Source organism: Sinohyriopsis cumingii, chromosome 8 (genome assembly GCF_028554795.1).
Source record: "Sinohyriopsis cumingii isolate HCF-2022 chromosome 8, ASM2855479v2, whole genome shotgun sequence".
NCBI classification, from domain to species: Eukaryota; Metazoa; Mollusca; class Bivalvia; order Unionida; family Unionidae; genus Sinohyriopsis; species Sinohyriopsis cumingii.
The window spans coordinates 6,585,820-6,610,491 of NC_142968.1; the positions used below are offsets into that span (position 1 = coordinate 6,585,820).

A 24,672-nucleotide genomic window follows, 5' to 3' on the forward strand; every position below is an offset into this window, starting at 1 on the left:
ATATCTTAATTTATTGTGGATTTTTCTAATAACAACGCAATGTTCAGTTTTATAGGCCTATCAAGGAAACCAATAGATCTGCATGATACTAGACTTTATGTACTCACTTATAGGTCGGATCCAACAGAAAACTTCACAGACCCAGATCTGCCGTCGCAAAATGCACATGCAGATTTTGGTATAAGCGATTTGTTAACAGTAAGTGGTAGAATAAATTAAATGGACCCTCATATGCCGGCGCAATATATGACGGTAGATCAGTGTCTATGTTTTTTGCAACTGGACATGCTTATAAGCCAGTATAGACGGTACTCATTTTCCTCCATCCTCTTAAACTGTTTCATTTGGTTTCGTGGGTGGGGGTGGATGTCTTTTTCTTCGTTTCCTTTTTTATCTCTACTTTTTTTCTTCCATTTCCTCCCCATTCGTTTGTACTTTATTCTTTATCCTAAATGCGTGTATCCGCTCTATTTTAACAAATGGCGTTACCATGTTTTCGGTTTGTTTATGACTAGATTTGTTTTTAAATTGCAATTTATACAAGTAGACGTCTGATATCAGGTAGTTGTTATGGATTTAGAGCCACCTAATCGCGTGCTGGCTAAGGTCTAGCGATAACAAATCTTGCCAAGTCAGACACATTGCACCAGGCGTAACATTTTCGTAGCACCGATCCCTCATCGATATCCGTTGTGTACGCGTATAGACATCGCTTCATCTAACAAACATTGGTCCACACTTACGACATTTTGGTAAGAACCTTTTCATATATTTTGGCCCTTTTTATCCTAGTGCACCTTGTCGCTAGGCTAATAACCTTAATGGGGGAAAAGGAAATAACAAGGTCTTATATTGTAACAAGAAAGCAAGCTGAAACTTGGCTACACTATTTCCTTGTTCGAAATACTGGGTTCCTAAAGAGGGAATACGGATGACGTAACTCCTTTCGGATTACTTCGTGCAGTTCACGATGACTGGTAAGAGCAAATCTGCACCAGTTGTCGTAATAGTTGTCGTAGTACAATAGCTTGTTTATATTTTTCTGAGATACATCTGTATTTGGCAGAGAAATAGTCCTAAGTCGATTCACTTTCAATGAATAGCACACACAGTTTCATGTTGTTGTTATGCGGTCTAACTCCGTTTGGCAGCACACCATTGGCTATACATGGCGGCCAGTATTACTGATGGTGGAGGAAGAACCAGAGAAAACCCCGGGAAGATCTAGCGACCCACGGGAAGCTGCTGGTAAGGTTTCCCACGTACCCACACTGGCCGAGCCCGAGACTCGAACCTACGTATACAGTGGTGAGATGGCAGTGATCTGTAACGGCGGGCCCATTAGACCACTTGTCTTCTCGGGGCTCCCACATTTTCATGTAATTCATAACAAAGATTATACTATGGAAAATAAGATCATGAACAATGAGTGAGAATTTCGCTTATTCGTCTATAGTTGAATAGATTATACAAGCAGAGAGAAAGAGGGGGAGGGGTATTATTCCTTTATTCAAACCGTCAGGTAGATGCATTTAGGATAAAGTGATTATGATCAAGAGATTACGTAATCATCAAAACCTAGATCTATATTGTTTACTCATGACTTGTAACATGAAGTGAGAATGTTTTAGGCTGTAGTTTGATACACGAAGTGGATGTGTTGGTGTGTAGTTCTTTTACCTGAAATTTATATGCGTTGCAGTGTAGTTGTAGATAATTATTAAGGTGTTTGTCCCCTTCTTGACCAGTTCATCATATATTTTAGCTATATGTGAGCACAGCATGCTTAATACATTGTAATTAATTCTGACTGATAGGGGTACCTAGATGTCATCATTGTAATTACAAAAGGTGTAAGTAATCATTGTAATTACAAAGAGGTGTAAATAATAATTGTAATTACAAAGAGGTGTAAATAATCATTGTAATTACAAAGAGGTGTAAATAATCATTGTAATTACAAAGAGGTGTAAATAATCATTGTAATTACAAAGAAGTGTAAATAATCATTGTAATTACCAAGAGGTGTAAATAATCATTGTAATTACAAACAGGTGTAAATAATCATTTTAATTACAAACAGGTGTAAATAATCAAACAACGTCTGCTACAATAAGAACTTTATTTTTATATTCATTTTGAGTTTTTCAAAACTTAACCAAAAAGAGTCGAAAAGATCAAGATGTTGTTTTGAATTATCCCCTTAAACATGTAGTTGTAAAGTTTCGATTACTCACCATCATTGACCACTATTGACTGAATAAGAATAACACCGTGTCGTGAAGACATTTGTGTATGTGCTCCCGTGTACATGTATCGGGGTTGTGTCAAAATTTAATTTAAACCGTTTTATATTCAATTGTTTGTAATTAAAATAATGTGATTTACGAAACTCCCGTCAGTTAACATTACATATATAGCGTCTGCTTTGCTCATTGGGAGTCACGTGACCTAAATGGACAGTGTAATGGTTAAGAACGGCACATAAGCCTTAGTGTATAGTCTGCATGACTTTAATTGCAACTGATGTCAGATTTAACAACTACGTGTAGATCTAAATATGAAACTACTCGATATATAACTGTAATTCATATATTTAAAAATCACGATACAATCACATTTAAGAGTTTAACCTTGTTTTATCTGCATTTATCGTAGCAAAAACGGGTCATTTGTCGTATCACAGAGCAACTAACGTTCTAAGGGCGTTATGTAAGCTGTGTGATCAAGCAAAGTGACAGTTTATACTACGATAAACGATATAAAAGAAGAGAAAAACTGCATTAAACTAATAAATGCAATTTGTTATAATTCTATTATATTTTACTTTTCTTATGTTTTAGAAAAATATTAGTTTTAGAGCCATACTTCAGCATATAAATATTGCTGAGGGCTGCTGGTACGTAGCTATTTATTAAACAGAGAATTCTCCATCAATAACGTAATATCTGCGTCAACATCCAAGAGGTATTTCTACAAATGCTAAGGTTCGAACATTTAACACCAAGGTCGTATTATATTTTAATGGCCACATGGTATGACGATGACAATTGTTTTGTCACTTACCTCAGTGATATCGTATAGTGAAATAAATATGCTTTCTATAATACATCAACATGCATATCACGCACTCTCATAGATCGCAAAGTTAGATTATCAATTTGATAAGATCAGTGTCATGTACTCACTTGCGCTTAAGAGAGATAACTCGGCTGAAACTAATCAGGGGTAAGAGTTTCCAAATTAGAACAGATACATTTTTAATAACGGATATAACAATTTTTTTTTGTAAATCATAACCAAAACCACAATAATTAACTAGATATGAATTAACATCATCTCACGTGTTGCCACGAGATTCAATTTTATGAAACCTGATATAGTCTTCAACACTTATAGCGAATGTCATGCGTAGTGTAGACATTCAACACCGATTATTTCAGTAATGCAGACCCGGCCCTAGGATGTGCGGGGCCCTTATTTAGAATTTGAATTTACACAACAGTAGATGGCAAGTATTTACTTTATTTGGTTCATCATACATCCGTATTCCCTTGGAATATCATTATTTACATGTTTCGAAAAGTCCATACGGCAAAATCAATGGTACAGTACGTTGACATTTTTAGACGAAAAAAACGGCGTGGTCCATTACAGTCCGGATTGAATGTCGCGATGTGAAGTCGCAAAGAAAGCTACGAATGTTGATCAACAAATCCGTACTCACTTGTATTGTGACGATTAGACTTTACTTTCACTTTTCTTGACAGGTTAGTACCCACTATTGTAAAAGTCCATAGTGATCGATAATTTTCGTTTGGAAGTTTCTTGACAACAATTAAGAGCAGATCATTCAATAATCAGGATTGAATAGACTTTAGTTAAACATAATTAGTATTATAATTTAAAACAATAATGTATATTTAATTTAAAAGATGAGTAAATGCGCATTCACGACATAATGCACATACCACAGCGATAGTATGGCTCCGGTCCGTTATGAACCGTAGGCAACTTCCTGTGTTCGAAAACACAGTTACTATTTACTGATGAATATTTAATCCTTTTATGAAATGCTATTTGTAGTAAGGTACAAGGTGCAATGTCGATACGCGGATTTGGAGAATCCGCAGGTAAAAGTAAGTGTTGTTAAGATACCCGCTGCTATAGCAGTAAAATAAAAGGTTCGAAACATGAAAAAATTCCCCAATCATAAAAATGTAATGTAAATACAGGGTAGACTTTCTAAATTTTCCTATTACATAACACATTCCAAATTAAAGCAGTCTGAATAAAAAATGTTTTTCTTTATAAACTTCATAATTAAATAGCATTTAAAATTTAGATATTAGTATTATTATTATTAGTAGTAGTAGTAGTAAAATGAATATATATATATATATATATATATATATATATATATATATATATATATATATATATATATATATATATATATATATATATATATATATATGTGTGTGTGTGTGTGTGTGTGTGTGTGTGTGTGTGTGTGGTCATATTTAAAATATTAAAATGACAATATCATTTTTTTACAATGATGAATGATGAATACAAATAATATTGTAAAATAATAACTGGTATTTTATAAGTTTTAAAATTAAGACAGTTATGCAGATATATATATATATATATATATATATATATATATATATATATATATATATATATATATATATATATATAATTTGTATTGTGTGATTGACCTTTGTCCATAACTGAGGATAGGAGTTTTGACCTACCAGCCTAATGTCTGTTTTTCATAAACAACATTTTTTATATCTAATTCGTGTCTATGATTGCAGATTTTATATTAAGATTATTATTATTATTTGTGGGTAAACGTGTTTACCTGGCCATGAATCCTAGAAACCACCCTGAGTCTTACCTTTGAAGATATTTGTTTAGAGTTTGATGGAAATTTCCTTTAAATGACCCTTATACTGGTCCTCTTTCTGTTTATTAGGTTTCAATATTGCGATTGTTTCTGTTAGAGTTACTGAATTCTAACATCTGAAGTGAAATCAGTCCTTTAATTGTGTTCAGTTTTAATTTGAAATGATTAAGTTATTTAAACTATTCACTGGAATTACAATATTCTCAATTATACTTTCGGACAAAATCACTATTTTGGGATTATTGTGAATTCATTTAGAGATATTTTGGATTATATCGTTTTGATTCATCAAGACGGTTCGCCCATCACCACTATTCCTGGCCAGTGATACATTTGTAAATTCAAGATTGGAATACAATTGGAACACTACATGAATTATTCGGAATACTCTATACTTTTGTGCTTTTGTGATAAAACTTTTACAATTATTTGTGATTTAATTCAAAATACTGTAAGTTCTTTTTAAAGTTTTACTTTTTATTCTAAGGAAATAACATATTTGTTGAATTTGTTGGATTTTACTAAACTTGATAGTTTCGTTCTTTTCTATTACCTAATTTAGTCGTAACATCTTAAATAAAAAAAAATTAATAACATAATTTATATGTTGATGATATATTTACACGTATGTTTTGGAATTATTTGCACTGAATTTGCAGCAACATAACTAATAATAATAATAATAATAGCAATAACAAGAACAACATTATCATTGCTGGCATGTCAAATGCCAACTAAATATGAATTAAAGACATGTATATGGTGAAGGCACTCTTGTTTATGCTGCATGTATTGTGGAATGTTTTGCATATTACATTTTATGATTTAGAGTATTTTGTCTCTGTAGTTTGGTACCATTTATTTTAATCTTATTGGTTACAGCAGTGGGTATCTTGCACCTTGTATACAGCATAACTGTAACGACTTTGACTTTTACATGCGAAAGCTTCCGCGTCAAGACCATGCACCTTCTTATACATCGTAGGCTGCACGTGTACTAAAAATAGCAAATATGTAACATTGCATTGATCGTTAACGTAGTTAGTTTTCCAGATTAATAAAGTTTTCTCAGGCAGAAAAAAGGTTTGGTTTAAATAGTGTAAGGTTAAAAAGGATTAAACAAACCTCAGCTAGACAGTAACTGTGCCATGTAAAGTCTTTCGAAGACCAAAGGTTGTGTATGATTTGTAATTGAACGGAACCAGACATGTTTGCTGTCGAACACAATGCTCGCTATACATTAAGCTCCGCCCCACTGGTCTTGTGGAATGATATACGACATGTATTCAGAGTGGAAGCTCAACATTCAAAGCATATAATGCGTTGTTCTGTTGGACATGCACATGACCGTGAGAGTTAGCTTTTCGTGGAATGATTCAACATGATTTTGCGGATTCATCGTTGTCAAGATTCGTGAGTAACGAATTTTCATTTCCCGAAACCTATAATCGTGTTAATAAACAGACTAGTCTAACTACAGTCTCTTGAAAAAAAAAAAAAAAAAAAAAAACATAACACCAAGATGGTCGGTAAATGGTTATTTGATTGTGGTCGAATAGTCTAACAAAGTGAGACTCCATTGACCATAGTTATGACGAGGAGGAGCGAAATCAACCCCAACCTCACATCTTAGTCATCAGGTCGGCGTCTTACATTTTAGGACTAAGGGTCAAAGTCTAAAAGTGTAACTCTCCGCCCCACACCTTCGCCTTGTGACGAGCCTTATCGAAATCCTAATGTACCTGAATCTGTTGTTTTAATTTAATTTGTTTGGAACCCTAGTGAAAATGTTGTATCGTTTTAAAACCACTGCTTTTTCGTCTTTGTTTTTATATTGTTTGTTTTGTTTTTTGTTTTGAAAAAATGAATTTTTAGATTCGCAGCACTGAAATAGAGATCTACTCAAGAGGAGATCTTACTCTTTGAAATGGGGATCTACTCAAGATATCTTTCTCTTTGAAATGGGGATCTACTCAAGATATCTTCCTCTTTGAAATGGGGATCTACTCAAGAGGAGATCTTCCTCTTTGAAATGGGGATCTACTCAAGAGGAGATCTTTCTCTTTGAAATGGGGATCTACTCAAGAGGAGATCTTCCTCTTTGAAATGGGGTCTACTCAAGAGATCTTCCTCTTTGAAATGGGGATCTACTCAAGATATCTTCCTCTTTGAAATGGGGATCTACTCAAGAGGAGATCTTCCTCATTGAAATGGGGATCTACTCAAAAGGAGATCTTCCTCATTGAAATGGGGATCTACTCAAGAGGAGATCTTACTCTTTGAAATGGGGATCTACTCAAGATATCTTCCTCTTTGAAATGGGGACCTGCTCTAGAGATCTTTGACTTTGAAATGTGGATATACTCAAGAGATTTTTCTCTTTGAAATGGGGATCTACCAAAGAGATCTTCCTCTGTGAAATTTGAATCCTTGTACTTTATGGTCTTCCTCTTTTCAAGTGGCAAGTGACTAAAGTTGAGCTGATTTACTCGAATTCTTTATTACGTGTGAGATGTCTTCTACTCTAGAAGAAACACTGGATATTGGTGAACCATGTGAGATTTATCTGATACTGCAAGTATAGAGAAAATGCTCTTAACTCTACTATTTCGGATACACCAGTGGCATGCACAATAGGGCGACAACAAACCTTGAGCATGCGTACATGCGACATTCTTATCCCGATTTTAAGAATTGTCGAAGAAAGAACGATATTTTCGGAAGAAAAATATACTAAGATTTGTTAACTGAGTCTGTTGAAGGCATACGGTGTGTCTGTGTTGTCTTTCGGTGTTTACAATGGTTACTTTACACATGACTCCGAATATTCATAACTACGGGGGTTTAGAAGGATCATCAATTATTATAATAAAACCGCCAACGTAAGTGTTTTAAACTATGGCACCAAGTTTCATAAACATATGATTAATACATATCAAAGCAAGAAAGAAACAATAACTGGTATAGGTGAAAAATACTTTTAATGGTCTGTATGACAATTGTGAATGCACGATTTAATCGGTTGTTTTAATGAAATGAAAGTTCTTTTTACTCATGGGGATATGGAAGGGTCAGTTATCTGAACAAAACTGCCAAGCATAAAAGCTTAAAAGACGGCTGTAACGGTTATACAAATATTTGTTGAGTATCAAAAAGACAGTGAATGTATTTAAATATATTTGTAATTATATATTGTCCCAATTTTAATTGATTAGTCTGACCAATTGAAATCCTCGTCACATTTTTCAACCAATGTAATTGTGCGATGCAATCTGCAATTAGAGTTTTCAAGATTTTTCACACAGCAAATTTTTGATGCTGGAAAATATCTTTAAAGCTTTTTATTCCACTTCTTTCTGTCAATGGCTCCACTCCGACCTCATCCCATGTATTCCAACCTACTTCTATCACTGGTCTTCACGCTTCCTTTTATCTTATGTTTTCCATATCATAACATGATATGTAGTAAAATATACACGAATTTAGATAACTCCGGTGGCCTAGGTGGCTAAAGCGTCCGCCTCGGATGCGGGAGGTCGCGGGTTTGAACCCCTGTCAAATCATACCAAGAACTTATGAAAATGGGACTGACAGCTGCCTCGTTTGGCGCTTAGCGTTAAGAGGTTAGTGTAAGCACTGGTTTTATGCCGGGATAATGTGACTAGGTTAGACATAATGCTACAAGTCTGCGGCGTGATGCTCCACTATAAGCTGCCAAATTCAGACATTGTAAAGATATGACTCAATTTTTTAAAGCGACGTTAAAATCCAAGACATACACACACATGAATTTAATAGTTAAGTTGTCTCTTTAATTTAATACATAAATGAAGTTCAATTAGTGATACCTTGAACATATTACTTTTGGCTTTTTTCTCCGGGGGTGGGGGGGGAGGGGGGATGGGAGTGGGGTTGATAGTCTTGACAGAGCCAGGTAAACTTACGCTCGTCAGGAACCTATAGCTTTTAATACATTGTTGTTGTTCTAGGGTTTAACGCCATTTTTCAGCACAAGATAGGCTATACATAGCGGCCAGTATAACTGGCGGAGGAAAAACCCTGGAAAACCCAGGGAAGAACCACCGACCCACGAGAAGCTACTGGCAGGCTTTCCCACGTACCCACGCTAGCCGAGCCTTGGACTCGAACCCACGCAGACAGAGGTGAGATGGCAGTGATCCGGAACGGTGAGCTCTTTAGACCACTCGGCCACTTAGGGCCCCTTTTAATACATACATACATCCATACATACATCCATACATGCATGCACGCACGCACGCACGCACGCACGCACGCACACACACACACACACACACACACATATACATACATACATACATACATACAAACATACATACATACATACATACATACATAACAGGACACTACGTTATTATTTATTCCTACAATTATCCTATTTAACCTTTAACCTTATAGTTCAGGTTTTGCTTCAAGCTGATATCGTCTATAATGTTAATTGTAGAAATAAAAATGGAAGAACAAGGTATTAAAAGACGACACGTGGATATATTTATGAAAATGCTTTGGATCATTACTACTACCGAATTTTTTGGTTACTGGTGTTTTTTTATTATAGAGAATATGATTAACATACATGTAAATGGCGATTGTTCATTTTTTGGGGTCCTCATACATCCATATTTCTTTGGAAGATAATTATTTATACGCCTTGGCAAACATATACGGCAAAACGCAATGTTAAAGTACGTGGATGGTTTTGGACGCGGTCATCCTAAAGGTGTGATCGAGAATATACCTGATTGAATGTCGCGCTCTGATGTCACAATAAAGATTCTAAACTGTACTGTGACAATTAAACTCGATGTACTCTTCTTGATCCAATTTAGCATCTAGCTACCATTGTAATAGTCCATAGCGAACAAAACTTTCGTCTGGGTGTTTCTTGGGGACAGTTATGGTGCAGAGAATTCAATAATCAGGATTGAATAAACTTTGCTTAAATTATATTAGTATTAAACTTTAGAACAACTATTAATAATTAAGATGTGTAAATGTGCCAACATGGTTTCATTGATATACACTATACTAGTGGCAGACAAGGGGGTGGGGTGGGGCGGTGATATATCCCCGGGGCCCGAGCCCGTAAAGGGGCCTGGATCAAACAACATTTCTTAATTTTATAAAAGAAAATTGTTGTTTGAACAAGAACTAGTAGAGGCCTATGTGTTTCTTACCCCAGGGCCCGCGATCGCTCTCTACGTCCCTATGTATACAGACAATTTATGTCATCGGATAATGCATGTTTGTTTATTCCGGTCCTTATGATCATAGCCATTGTTTCTTTTCTTCTTTTTCTTTTCGTTTGTATAGGTAACCGAGTAAGTCATTATCAAAGGATATACGGCAGACCACTTGCAGATTATCTATAAGTACAACTAGACGAACCATGGATTCCAATGCAGAGTTAAATAAGTTAGAAAATATCTCCAACCCAAATGACCTGTCAACCAAACTCAAGTGCTGTTCGTGCGACACAGGTGGTAAAAATGATGAAGAGGGATTTGTATTATTACAGTGCCTCCATTGCATTTGTGTAGAATGTTTCCGTGAGCACTCCCAATATGATGTGTGTACGACATGCAGAACTCAAAATCGTGCGACTATAGCAGATTCATACAACGAGTTTATATACCTCGTTAGATACGACTCAAGACCAAGATGCCAGTCGTGTAACAAAATTCCAGCAAACGTCTTCTGTTTAGACTGCAAGTTGGTCTTGTGCAATGTCTGCGAAGCCGCTCACGGAAGGAACGAAGAAACATCTGCTCACTTAATTGGCCAGTTATGCCATGCCAGGGGACAAAATGGCGCCAGACGTGAGAAGGAGCCAAACACGTCAGACGAAAATCCTTTGGTTGACAGATGCCACCAATTTTCAGATTTAAGTGAATCGTATTTGAATAAAAAACACAAGGTTGGTCACTTTACACGTGCATTTTTCCACTGACGCATAAAAATAATATTATCTCATACAATTATAAAGCACTAAAATATTATTCACTATTTGTGTTTTTTCTGTGTTAAAGGTTGAACATTATCTTCGAATTTTCAATTAACTGTGTATTCTGATTAGTTTGAAATGATCAGAATAACGATATTGCTAATTTACAAATTACGGATTTTTCCTCTTCTAAACAGCATTATGTGTATGTTTCCAGAATGAACTTAAACTGATTACTAACAACTTAGCCAGCTACTGTTTCAGCATGACACATTTTAAAACTATATTTAATTTAAAATCATTCAAAATAGTATAATTAAAACACTCTCTTAAAAGAAATTGCTAGAATTTCGGCATCTCACTGCATTCAGTTTGTATAAAGTATAATATGGTTTAACTTTCATAAGAAAAATAGGCATGAATTTTGTGCCAACTAAAAGCCGATAATCGAATAAGTAACCAATGTTTTCTTTGTTTTGTACAACTCACCTAGGAAGTCGATCTTGCAAAACTTGATGAGACGGACACATCAGAAATGGATGCCCAGTTGGCATCACTGGAAGACACAAGAAGAATGATCCAAAAGACAAAAGGCGATGCTGTTTTCGAACTTCAGAGCATTCATGACCAAGAGATGGCAGCTGAAAATAAAATTAGGGCCACTTTCGACTTTTATAAAAGGATAATAGAGGAAAGGAAATTACAGCTTGTCAAACAAGTTCAGAAGCAGAGAGAAGAACAGTTGAATGTACTAAATTTTCAGAAACAGACTATACACGAATACAACGAAAAGTTGAAAAACTTTATCGTGATTAAGGAGCCTCACAGTACTCAGAACCATACAGGAGATATTTGCTTTGATGCGTCAACCAGAGAGTCTCTTGAGGATCTTGTGTCAGTAAGGCAGGATAGGCATGTCCACCCCTTGGCTGATTTGGAGTACAAATCATCCCCTGCTGAGAGTTCTTTCAAGACGTCCTTACAGTCTCTTGGATGTATAAAATCATTAGACGCAGATCTCGCAAAAACAGAAGTGGATGTTTTTGATGGAGTAGCAAACCAAACATATGAAGTCATGCGTGTAAGGTTATATGATCAAAACCACAAGCAGTATTTTGAAAGTCGAACGGATGTCCAGGCTCAAATATTCACATCGGCGGGGACACCTGTCACTGGCTTTCTCAAGTCTTCTTACATCGATACGCAAAGACACTTCAGCTTCTTCTTTAAAACAGAACTAACGGGTGAATTTTATGTATTATTGTACGTGTGTGGAAAAGAACTCGGTAAAAAATGGTCTTTTAAGATTAAACAAAACCCACTTGTCATCACAGTGGAAGAAACATCCTAACGAAACATGCCCATAGGACAAAGCGTGAATCGTAGGATAGAACTATTTTATTTGTTTACTTCTGAATTATCCAACATTGTTGGCGTGACTGAGTGATAACGATCTGTACGTGCCATTTGCATTCATTCTATCGACAGATTTATTTTTGTTAACACATATTACTGTGGTTGCCACATAGTAAAAGTGGGAGTTTCGCATTGCTCACGTTGTAATTTTATAAGCACAAAGTTTGCATTTAAAAGACGGAGCTAAAGTTCTAAAATACGAGAATAATATGAACAGTTTTTACATCACGTTGCAGGTATTACCAATTAGACCTTGCCTGCAATCCCCTAAATGTACTTTTGTTAAATATTCCATTGAATCATGATTTGATAGAGCAGTGATGTAGAGTATAAAAACTGATAATTTAATATATTTAAAAAGAAAAATTATAACCCATGGTGTTGTAAGGAATGGTGTCAGAACGTGATACGTGTGTGTGTGTGTGTGTGTGTGTTGATGGCCGCGTGAGACTCATCTAATTCAGACTACACGCTTCTTTCAAGAACAGTTTTTACATCACTTCGTAAGTTTTAACAGTTAGAATTTGTCTGGAATCTCAAGATCAAATTATTGTAAAACCCTATTTATCCAGATACTTCATTTACATGTATTAAAAATATTCAGTTTATGAAAACATCTGCGTCTGGTAGATGTAAGGTTGATCACTGAAAATTTTGGAAAACTGAACTGTTATGCATATTGAATATGTATTGTGTGCTATATTTTTGTCCGTGATAGATGGTTTTAGATAGAGGTTTTGTAATCCTGACGTTTTTCATGATTGCGGTTAAGGGTTGATTTTGGTTCAAATGGGTATTTGTATATATATGGGATTTGATAATTTATTCATTCCTGTTTAATATCGGTTGTTGGGAATCAGTGGTTAGAGTTGTGTTCATGGAATTACCTTTTGCATTAAAACACTACTTTGGAATTACCGAGAATTCATTCAAAGGTTTTATGGATTGAAATCAATGTGGTATATCAGGGCATGCAAAACTATTAGAATTCATTCGGAACGTTCTATACTTTTCATTTGTGATAAAACGCTTAGGATTATATGGGATTTAATTCACAATACTGTAAATGACTCATAAAGTTTCACTTTGTAACTTAGATAAATAAATCATTTATTGATTCTACTAAGCTAGATGATTTCGCTTCTTTCTGTTACATACTTTAAGTCCTAGAGTCGTAACAGAACATGTTTAAATTAGGGATTCTCTTTTGTTATTTCATGTTCTTTTGAATAGCGTACACTTGTAAAGTCTAAATGCTTTTTGGTAGAAAATACTTATTTTATGCAGTGCTAAGACAGTTGAGACATACCATAAAATCCTTGGAAACTGTACACCAGCAACAAATGATGGATACATGACTCTTTATTATATCTTTGTATAACCCATGCAATTTGAAAAGAAAGCGAAGGCGCTGCGATAAGCAAGGGGATCTGTGATAAACACAGTTAACCACGAGCAGTTTAATTTAATCGCTAAAGAGAGAACAAGAGGTATAAAGAGATTCAAATGCTAAATAAAAAAGTGAGCTAAACAGAAAGCAAAAACATGGAACATTTTTAATATATTCTGGAAGAGGAGAAAAAACGGAAAAGGAAATAGATTTTCCAAAGTGGGGGGGGGCTTTGTGTAATGGTAACTGAAAAAATTGAAAAGAAAAAAGGTTTAACTGTAAATTCTGTGTCTTCGGCGTACCCTCCCCCCATTTTGTTACCGTAACAAATTATTGACTACATTATACCGAAGAAATGACAGTTAAGTGCCTTTCGCAAAGTCACATTAATGTGTAGGACCTGAGCTGGCATTGGCGGGTATCGAACCTATGACCTTTGGATTACTAGTCCTACGCTCTACCAACTGAGCTACAGCGGCTCTTCGAATCAAGTCAAGGATGGAATGACTGCGGATGGTGACAACGAAGAAAGTGTTGTTGAACCGCTCCGGTGGCCTAGTGTTTATAGCGTCCGCCTCGGAAGCGGGAGGTCGTGGGTTCGATTCTCGGCCGAGTCATACCAAAGACATAAAAAAATAGTACTAACAACATTAAGAGGTTAGTGCTAGAACTTGTCGGCCTGGTGTCAGGATAATGTGACTGGGTGGGACATCATGGTACATGTTTGCGGCATGATGCCCCAGTGCTAGACATCACTATAAACTGCCAGACTGCAGACATCGTAGCGATATGACTGAATTAAAAATCCAAATCACACACACACACACACACACACACAAGAAAGTGTTGTCATTGATTGGAATGACTGCATATGGTGACAACGAGGAAAGTGTTGTCTTTGATTGGAATGACTGCAGATGTGGCAAATAAGAAAGCGTTTGTCTTTGATTGGAATGACTGCAGATGTGGCAAATAAGAAAGCGTTTGTCTTTGATTGGAATGACTGCAGATGTGGCAAATAAGAAAGCGTTTGTCTTTGATTGGAATGACTGCAGATGTGGCAAATAAGAAAGCGTTTGTCTTTGATTGGAGTAAAATGCAAGAAATGTCAAAACCACTTCGACTAACAATTAAACAGTGCATATTACAACAATTAGGCTAATTAGGGAATTATATTGGAGTCTGCATAATCTGATATAATTTTAGGATTTCCATGCACTAAATATTTAGTTACGCATTTTCCTCAATCAAAACAGTAACGCAAAATTATTATAATGGTAACGACAAGGTCTCAACGGAGATCAACTTGTCAACTGTATTGGAGTCATTGCATGTTTATAGTTTCTGTAATCAAACAGACCTCTTGTGAAAAATTTCACACCAGGGTAGTGTACATTACCTTATTGTAATCCTAATAGTGTTAAACTTTCATAATAGAATATGCATATGATTTATCACAACAAATTACATTTTTTATGTCAAAGCACCATCCTTTACCATTTCCAACTGGGATAATTCTTTTGCTTTTCTTTTACCTCAGGATAATTTTTCAACCGATATAGTGCATATAATTAGTTAATATTCTCTACAAATCAGGAATATTTCTGGCTTTGAGCTCTTGGTTAAAAAAATTACAGGACCCCCCCCCCAAAAAAAAAAAAATTAAAAAAAATAATTAAATGGTAGGTCCCTTCCACTCCAGTTTCATCTTTCATCGACCTGATTTACTTATCCTCGGATTGTTGTTTTATTTCGAATACTGTTTTATTTCGACTACTGTTTTACTTCGACTACACTGTGCAAATGACTGGGATAAGCAGAGCTCAGGCCGTCGAATCTTGTCTCGCGATTATCGCTTCACACTATTTAAATTATCTGAATTACCGAGGAAATATTGAGGCAGATATTTCTAAAATCATTTATGTTTTCTTCAATAATTTCCTATTTATCATTTGTAACGAATCAGGTCATTAATGTTTAACTTAAAGCTTAAAGACCAGATATTGGAATTAAGATGTGTTATCTACAGAGCTGTATTAATTTCTCCGACTATGGATTTGTCAGATAAATCAGACTCCCAGATCCCTGTGGTCTGATGTCACCTGTTCATTAACATGTTTATATTTGCTGTATGCAGATCTTTACGGAACACTCCCGCGTACACTTTAGGCACCTGCTTTTTGGGAACAGTCGTGTTTATCACGAAATTCAAAATGGTCACAGGGCTTAAGGTAGTATTATTCGACGCGAATTTACAAGTCGCCAAACATAGGATTTGATTCGGAAATATTCTGTACATATTGCCAAAAATGACCCTTCAACTGACGATAACTCAACAGGCACACGAAATACCGTTAAGTGTCTAAAATGTACACAGATATGATTCTGATAGGTTTGTCTGCAAATTATTCCTCAATATTATGAATAGGTGCTATCGGACTCATAGATAGTCGGCCAGTATGAACATAGATATGGGGGTATTTGACTAACTTTGAACGAGAATAAACTTATGTGCGATCATGCTTGGTCAGTTTGACAGCGCCTCATCCAGTGGTACACCTCTTACGTCCATGTCAATTGGTTTTGAAAGTCTTTGTTTGAAAGAATGTTGAGCATTCCTCAGTTATTTCTGGTGTAGCATGCCAACATCCCTAATTAATGGAAAGTAAATAAAACTTTATTTAGAAGTTATTTCTAGAAACGAAACTCAAATGTGTTTGTTCCCGGTATAAGCTAGACGCAAGCTGGATCACGTATTTCAAAGGCATTACTTCCTGGATGAAGTAAATAATTCCACTTCAGTAGTCTTCTTCGCGACACGTCTCTTCGCTTAGTAATGCGGAAGTGAATTTAAGAAAATGGCAAAATTGCGTACACGTTATTTTTAAGTATAGACTCTGACACCATAGGAGAAGGTGGTGTGGTTGCTGTGTTTCCTAGCATATGACATCCGGACAGTGGACCAACCGAGAAATCCGAGTCTGGAAGAGATTCTATATATTTGTCACGTGTTACAGCCAGAAGTGATAAGTTGCGTCTCGAAAGTAATAATAGCAGACATCCGAAAAAAGTTGCATGATTGAATTTTAATCCCTAATTGGATCGATCGGCTAAAGAATTTGGGTATGTTGATGAAAAAGTATCAATGGGCAGAACTTGACGCATAAAACCTAATTTTATTCACAGCTATTTATCACCTTATCAATGACTGTGATAACTGCCGACAGTATAGGGGGATTCACGGTTAGTATCTCTTGTAGGCATGCGCATTGGAGCTAAGGGAGGTAATTTTAGGCGCTACGATCAGTAACTCTGTTGTAACCCTGAAACCCCCTATAGTTGAAGTAAGGAAGAAAAGTAATCACAATTGCAATTTCTTATTATGTGGGTATGTGAGAATCTTGCCAGTAGATTCTCGTGGGTCGGTGGTTCTTCCCGGGTTCTTCCTCCACCAATAATACTGGTCGTGTGCTGAAAAATGGCGTTAAACCCTACAACAACAACAACAACAACAACAACTTCTTATTAAAAGAGGTACAATTGCAAGAGAAGCTCTCCAGTTTAGAGAAGTTTTGATTTTTCAAACCAAAATAATTGCTGCTGGAAGAAATACTTGCATTTTACATTAATTGGAAGTTATCCCAACCCTTTACAAAATCGAAAGTTAAATAATCCTAGCTCTAAATACCATATGTTAGATTTTAAAGAATATTGACCCCATTCGGGCAATCCGTAATACGGTCTAAGCAGAGGCCTTCCTTCTGGACCATGACTGGTTTTTAAGCTCTGGTCCAAAGCACCCGAAGAGATTTTCTTTTTAAAGTTCTAGTAATCTTTGGGGTTTTTTCTTTTGTTTCTTTTCCTATCAATTGTACTTCCTGACAAGATATTTCGGTATCACTTGCGGAGAACAGGAAAAATACATATTCAGTGTTTAAAGTTTTGTTTTGTTTTTCTTTCGGTGGGGGTGGGGGGTGGGCGGAGTTGAAGGTGAGTGCTCGATGTTACAAATGATATAAATATTATCTTTCGAATCGCGGAAAAATATTTTCTGAAACTGATCCCGCTAACTTAATGTATTTCTACCCATAGCATAAGTTACTGTGTATGAGATTTTTTTTATGCCTATCACTTTTTGTCTATGATTAAATTCATCCTAACTGAAATGATTTACTATCTTCAATTTCAATTTTGAAGCTATATAATTTATTGAATTATTTATCTGCTTACATTCATCAGTAGTCCTTCAAATAAATGATAAACAATTAATAATTAATCATTACACATTTGTTTATTTATTTACTTATGCACAGCTTTTGTTACTCGATCCAGAATATATTGATTTTGCATTGAGTTAGCTATTTGCATAGACTGTCACTGAAGATAAGTCGATGTCAGATAAAACGTATTGAAGTAGGACAAGATGTTTGATATTGTAAATAATTACATTATCTGGAAAACAGTCCTCCTTGTATAGTGTTTACCCTACGATCTATGACAATAAAGTGCCTCAAGTCCTCATTGTATAGTGTTTACCTTACGATCTATCACAATAAAGTTTTTCAATTCGCCAGTATGCTTTCAATTTGTCATGTAGACCTGAAAAGACACTCGCAGATCGCTTGTTCTTCAAGTTGGTTCTAAAAGCCATTAATGAAATTGTAATGTCAACATTTGAGGGAAGGAGTAAGTATAAACAAAGTCCAGTTAATACACTTCAGCGGAACTATTTATTTTCACATGCCTTACTGAAACCTCTTTTGTGTGTATGTGTGTGTGGAGGTGCCAGAGAGAGAGAGAGAGAGATGTTTGCGTTACTGTCTTGTGTGTGTGTGCGTGTGTGTGTGTGTGTGTGTGTGTGTGTGTGTGTGTGTGTGTGTGTGCGGAGGTGCCAGAGAGAGACAGAGAAATGTTTGCGTTACTGTCTTTTGTGTGTGTGTGTGTATGTGTGTGTGTGTGTGTGTGTGGAGGTGCCAGAGAGAGAGAGAGAGAGAGAGAGATGTTTGCGTTACTGTCTTGTGTGTGTGTGTGTGTGTGTGTGTGTGTGTGTGTGTGGAGGTGCCAGAGAGAGAGAGATGTTTGCGTTACTGTCTTGTGTGTGTGTGTGTGTGTGTGTATGTGTGTGTGTGTGTGTGTGTGTGTGTGTGGAGGTGCCAGAGAGAGAGAGAGAGAGAGAGAGAGAGAGAAAGAGAGATGTTTGCGTTACTGTCTTTTGTGTGTGTGTGTGTGGAGGTGCCAGAGAGAGGGGGGGGATAGTTTTATATCAGAAACTTAAAGTAGGTCTCCGTTAGTCGACACGGTTAGAAAGACCTATTATAAATAAATATCCCGGATGTAAGTATATAAATAATCATGATGTAAGACTATGAACTAGTAGAACGCTATAGTTGAGCACAACACGTTTCCTTAATCGTACAGGCCATGTTCTGACTTAAGGTAAGTAAAGTTGTAAAGTTGTGTCAAGGGACTCAAGTGTACACGTCACGCATGGTAATAATAGTGTATTTTGATCATTTCTGGAGTGAATCTAAATGTATGTGTTATATTCACTCTTATATACACATATATGTTTGTACAGTAAATGCTAGCAGGTTATTACAATTCTTTCTTTTTATACTTGTGTCGTCTTGTTCATTTACCAAGCTACATCTTGTGTCGTCTAGCTCAGTCTTTGACATATTTTTTGTCAGAGAAGTAGAAGAAGGATTGGGATACGGGCTCCAAAATGTTATTTTGAAGCCTATGTCGAACAGGTTATAATATGTTCATGTTGCTGTTACTACGTGTTGATATAAGTAGGTCAAATTCTGCTGTATGTAAGCGCACAATTTTTATTATTTTTAGGTTGGCTTTATTTATTTAGATACACCTGGAGATGGACGGTCAAATTAGGCCTATGTTTAAACTTTTGTTTATGCTTAATATCTAATAAATGAGTAAATAGAAAGCGAAAGTGAAAGTAAAATCCTGCAAGTAGCTTCGCGTACCTCGGTGCTTCTTATTAGGGGTTTTCCCTGACTCTTCCTCCTCCAGTTATACTGACCGCCGCGTATAGTCTGTCCTGCGCTGAGAAGAGGCGTCAAACCACAAACAACAATACGATACCAACAACAACAACAACGACAACAACAACAGTAAATAAAATTAATACTAATTGCCACTGGCTTCAAACGAGATAATACACACGCATTTAGGGATACAAATTAAACCGCTCAAACAATTGACTAGGGTATCGAGGGTCTAAGAGCCAACAAAAGCGAGTGCTTCTATATCGCTTACATGTGCAGTATTAATTATTATTAATCTCAGAACCCAAATCATTACGTCCGTTATAGTTGGATCCTTGTCGATATTATCTAGGGTATTAATCGTAGTATGTTATGCATATCGTATCACTGGACATAAATGGCTTACAATCCTGTTTACCTGTATATTTGTATAACCACAAACAATTGAACCTAATACCAAGGAGACAAAGGACAGCATATCGGCTTTTAATACCGGGTTATTAGTTCTTTGGATGTATAAACGCAGTGTTAGTAAGAACAATACGACTTTTTCCATTGTGGGACTCTGGAGTGTATACCTTCGGCAAGAGACGGGTATAAACTGGGACGTGTTTAAATCGGTTTTTAATCGTTAATCGATTCTAACGGGAACCAAATATAGTTGTATATCAATGTAGACTGTGCTTTAGAAATCAAACATAAGAACACAAACTTGTCAAGGAGGTTTGTTGGAATTTCTTCTGGTTTCTAACAGTGTACACTGTTACGTGAATAGTTCATACAAACAGTCATGCAAATAAAATTAAACGATATTGTATAGGTCATGAATAAACGATACAAGAGTTTATAACACATTACGGCATAAAATAGTACACAAAGTGTGCTACTACTAATACTGCAGCTGTTGCTCTGACTACCACTGCTTTCCTGACTACCATTGCTTTCTTGACTATCACTGCTTTATTGACTACCACTGCTTTCTTGACCACCACTGCTTTCTTGACTATCACTGTTTTCCTGACTATCACTGCTGACTACCATTGCTGTCTTAACTACCACTGCTTTCTTGACTATCACTGTTTTCCTGACTATCACTGCTAACTACCACTGCTGTCTTGACTACCACTGCTTTCTTGACTACCACTGTTTTCCTGACTATCACTGTTTTCCTGACTATCACTGCTGTCTTGACTACCACTGCTTTCTTGACTATCACTGTTTTCCTGACTATCACTGCTGACTACCACTGCTGTCTTGACTATCACTGTTTTCCTGACTATCACTGTTTTCCTGACTATCACTGCTGTCTTGACTACCACTGCTTTCTTGACTATCACCGTTTTCCTGACTATCACTGCAGTCTTGACTACCACTGCTTTCTTGACTATCACTGTTTTCCTGACTATCACTGCTGACTACCACTGCTGTCTTGACTACCACTGCTTTCTTGGCTATCACTGTTTTCCTGTCTATCACTGCTGACTACCACTGCTGTCTTAACTACCACTGCTATCTTGACTACCACTGCTTTCCTGACTACAACCGCTTTCTTAACTACCACTGCTATCTTGACTACCACTACTATCTTGACTATGATCGATTTCTTGACTATCATTGCTTCCTTGACTACCACTGATATTCTACTACGACTTATGCTAAGAATAATTTTTCTAATCAAATTTCGCAAGATAATAGCAAAATGATCTGGTACAGGTAATTGGTATGCATTTTCAGTCGAGCAATTAGCACATGGTTTGATTGGGAAAACTCCAGTTTACGTTGGGGCCCCAGGTGGCCGAGTGATCCAAAGCGCTTGCTTATACAGATCGCTTACACTTCTCACCTCTGTAGGCGTGAGTTCGAGTCTCAGCTCGACCACCGTGGTATGTGTGAAAGCTTGCCACTAGCTTCCTGTGGGTCGGTGGTTCTTTCCCGGGTCTTCCACCATCAAATATATTGGCTGCCATATTATGCCTAACATGTGCTGAATCATGGCGTTAAATCCCACAAACCCAAAATAGTTTAAGTTATGTGGTGGTTGCAGATGATTTGTGGTCAGAATCCTCAATATAAGAGTTCGCCTTGCTTACTACGGCGGGCTCAGATGTTAAGAAGTCGGATTGTCTTTGGGTATATAATCTAGTTAAAAGAAGGTGTGATCACTCTATATGGTTTGAACGGTGGGGTCTCGATTAGGGAGAATAAGGCAACATATGGGTTCACATATACTGTAGCTTCTGTAATAAATTTTTTTATTATTTTTTATTGGATTACTTCCTTTGGAATTACAATATCATTTCAAACAAAATGAGACTTAAATGTTGAATTGCTACAGGATGATAATCATACAATTGTATTTCGGTGACGCTGTGTGATAACTTTCGGTGACGCTGTGTGATAACTTTCGGTGTCGCTGTGTGATAACTTTCGGTGACGCTGTGTGACGCTGTGTGATAACTTCCGGTGACACTGTGTGATAAGCAGTTAATGTTAGTTTGCATCCTGAATACTTTTTCTTCTACTCAGTTTCCTGAATAACTAACCTTACGACATGCTACAAGCCTCCTTGGCTAGTCTAGAATGAATAATAAGAACGCCTTCTTTGCTGTATTTTTAATTATATTGGTATACATTTGATTAAGTCATGATATCAGTCGAGCCATATTTACTCCGAGTATGCATTAAATGTAATATGTGGGCCATTAGGAATGTAGAAAATATAACAGGGACTATTTTCCGTATTAAGCTTCATGTACATAAATATTAGTGAAACAATCTTTCAGTTACTTTGCTCTGTATAACAGTGCACGTGTTCTCTGGAACTCGGGTATTCCTTTTACAGACTACAACGTTTAAAAATATGGCTCTGACACACACACACACACACACACACACAAACACAAAAGGTTCAGGTAGTACCTGCCACTTATATGTATGCGGAAGTGACGTACCACTAGAACAAAGAACTCGCTCAATAAGATATTAGAGAGTACGAATTTTTTTAATATAGAATATATAGTGATCTTGTGTTTTTTTTTTTGGTTTTTTTTTTTTTACAGAATTAAATGACTGACATATTATATTTTTGGTTTTTAAACGGTACCTTCCGTAATTTTATTTGGCTGCATCAGACGGACAAGGTGGTCCTAGCTAACTTTTGGAAGGAGACAGTGAGGCCGCCGACCCAAGCTAGTCTAACTGAGCATCAGTCCCTCAAAGATTAGACTTGGAGCTACCGCTAACACTGGTCAACAGTGAAATCATTACTGACTTAAAAAGGCCCTAATCTGTAGTATTTTGGTGTGCCGAACACGAATATAACCGTGAAAAATTTGTATTGGCTCTCGTTTTGAAGATATTCATATACCTCATTTTCTATGTTTCACTGTGTAAATTTCTCCAGTAGGACTACAGCAACATCCGGAATAATGATGTAACATTGCATAATACCATCATGCTCACATCATCCACAGTTGATTGCATCATTTTCTGATGCAATGCAATACTAATGCCATGCGGCTGCTGAAGTAAGTTGACGTCAGCAGTGTACTATACATGTGTAGGCCTATTATACTAATGCCAGGCGGCTGCTGAAGCTGACGTAAGCAGTGTACTATATAAAGCCCAATCAGATAGGTTCAGCATTTAAAATATTTTAGACGTTGTGCGAGACAGTTCAAGCTACTGTTACATAAAACTTATTATTTTATCCATTTACGTACAATAAAGAACAGTAATGCCTCGAAAGTGTGTTAATACCGCGGACAATTTTTGCTATATTTGTGGGGAAGTGACATTTGCCAACCAGAAGAAAAGTATCAATTCTCAAGTGAAGAAGGCATATCATCTTTACTTCGGATGCAAGGTTGGTGACCAAGACAAGCCTTGGGCTCCGCATATATGCTGTGCTACATGTACAACACAGCTTTCACAGTGGTTGAATTGCAAAAGGTCATCAATGTCGTTTGCAGTCCCAATGGTGTGGAGAGAGCCAAGCAACCACCTAAATGACTGTTACTTCTGCTTGGTTCCTCCTCTTTCCGGCGGAATAACGAAGCGAAAGAAGTCGAGAATAGTCTACCCAAACATTCCGTCTGCATTGAGACCAGTTCCACATGGTGAGGGACTTCCTATTCCAGAACCTCCAGCAGAATATTCTCTTGATTCATCTGACGAAGACAAAGGTGAGTCGACCTGTTCTTCTCCTGGTCCATCAGCATGCAGTGATCCAGATTTTCACTGTGGTGCATCATCAACCCCGCACAGAATAACACAGGAAGAACTAAATGACCTGATTCGTGATTTGGACTTATCAAAGAACAAGGCAGAATTGCTAGGATCAAGACTCCAACAATGGAATCTTCTAGAAGAAGATGTCACAATTACTGCATATCGAAAGCGCCACCAGCAATTGGAGCCTTTCTTCAGAAAGGAAAGTAATCTGATATTCTGTTCCGATATTGAGGGCCTCATGAATGCTTTAAAAATCACTCATGACCCACAAGAATGGAGACTATTTGTGGACTCTTCGAAACTGAGTCTCAAGGCTGTGCTTTTGCACAATGGAAACATTCTTCCATCTATTCCAGTAGCGTATGCTGTCCACATGAAAGAGACATACGATAACTTAAGGCAGCTACTGAATTCCATTGAGTATAACAAGTACAGCTGGCACCTCTGTGGTGATTTGAAGGTAGTTGCCCTTTTAATGGGACTGCAGCAAGGATATACAAAATACATGTGTTTCTTATGCGAGTGGGATAGCCGAGCAAGGGAAATGCACTACATGAGGAAGGAATGGACTCACAGGCAGAATGTAGCCATTGGAGAGAAGAATATCCAACACCCAGCTCTGGTTGAGGCTCAGAAAATCTTGCTACCACCCCTTCACATCAAACTAGGTTTGATGAAGAACTTCGTGAAAGCCATTGACCGGACTTTGCCAGCATTCCGATAC

The 24,672-nt window shown here is 36.8% G+C and overlaps 2 protein-coding genes and 1 long non-coding RNA gene across 7 annotated transcripts in view; 2 read left to right on the top strand and 1 right to left on the bottom strand.

Annotated features, from left to right (window-relative positions):
* The window catches only part of LOC149792907 (uncharacterized), a 20,899-nt gene extending 14,758 nt beyond the window's left edge, over nt 1-6,141 (bottom strand). For both annotated transcript variants that reach the window (XR_016422672.1, XR_016422671.1), the window contains exon 1: nt 6,044-6,141. This is a non-coding gene — a long non-coding RNA (uncharacterized LOC149792907). The remainder of the gene's footprint in view (nt 1-6,043) is intronic.
* LOC149792908 (E3 ubiquitin-protein ligase TRIM45-like) overlaps nt 656-24,672 on the top strand; it is a 30,612-nt gene continuing 6,595 nt past the window's right edge. Inside the window, exon 1 of one of the 4 annotated variants that reach the window (XM_089966737.1) lies at nt 656-752. Coding sequence is in view for 1 of the 4 variants with exons in the window: in XM_089966732.1 (XP_089822858.1) it covers nt 6,290-6,331 (42 nt within the window). In the remaining 3 variants the exon portion in view is untranslated. Of the gene's footprint in view, nt 753-6,191; nt 6,332-18,370; nt 18,394-19,053; nt 19,144-24,672 lie in introns of those variants that run through there. The other 3 variants (XM_089966732.1, XM_089966738.1, XM_089966734.1) reach the window with 3 other exon arrangements.
* Nucleotides 8,858-13,443, top strand: LOC149792909 (uncharacterized). Its single transcript, XM_089966742.1, has 3 exons — nt 8,858-9,105; nt 10,271-10,874; nt 11,395-13,443. Exons 2-3 carry the CDS (start codon nt 10,347-10,349, stop codon nt 12,250-12,252), a joined length of 1,386 nt encoding a protein of 461 aa, XP_089822868.1. The 5' UTR covers nt 8,858-9,105; nt 10,271-10,346; the 3' UTR covers nt 12,253-13,443.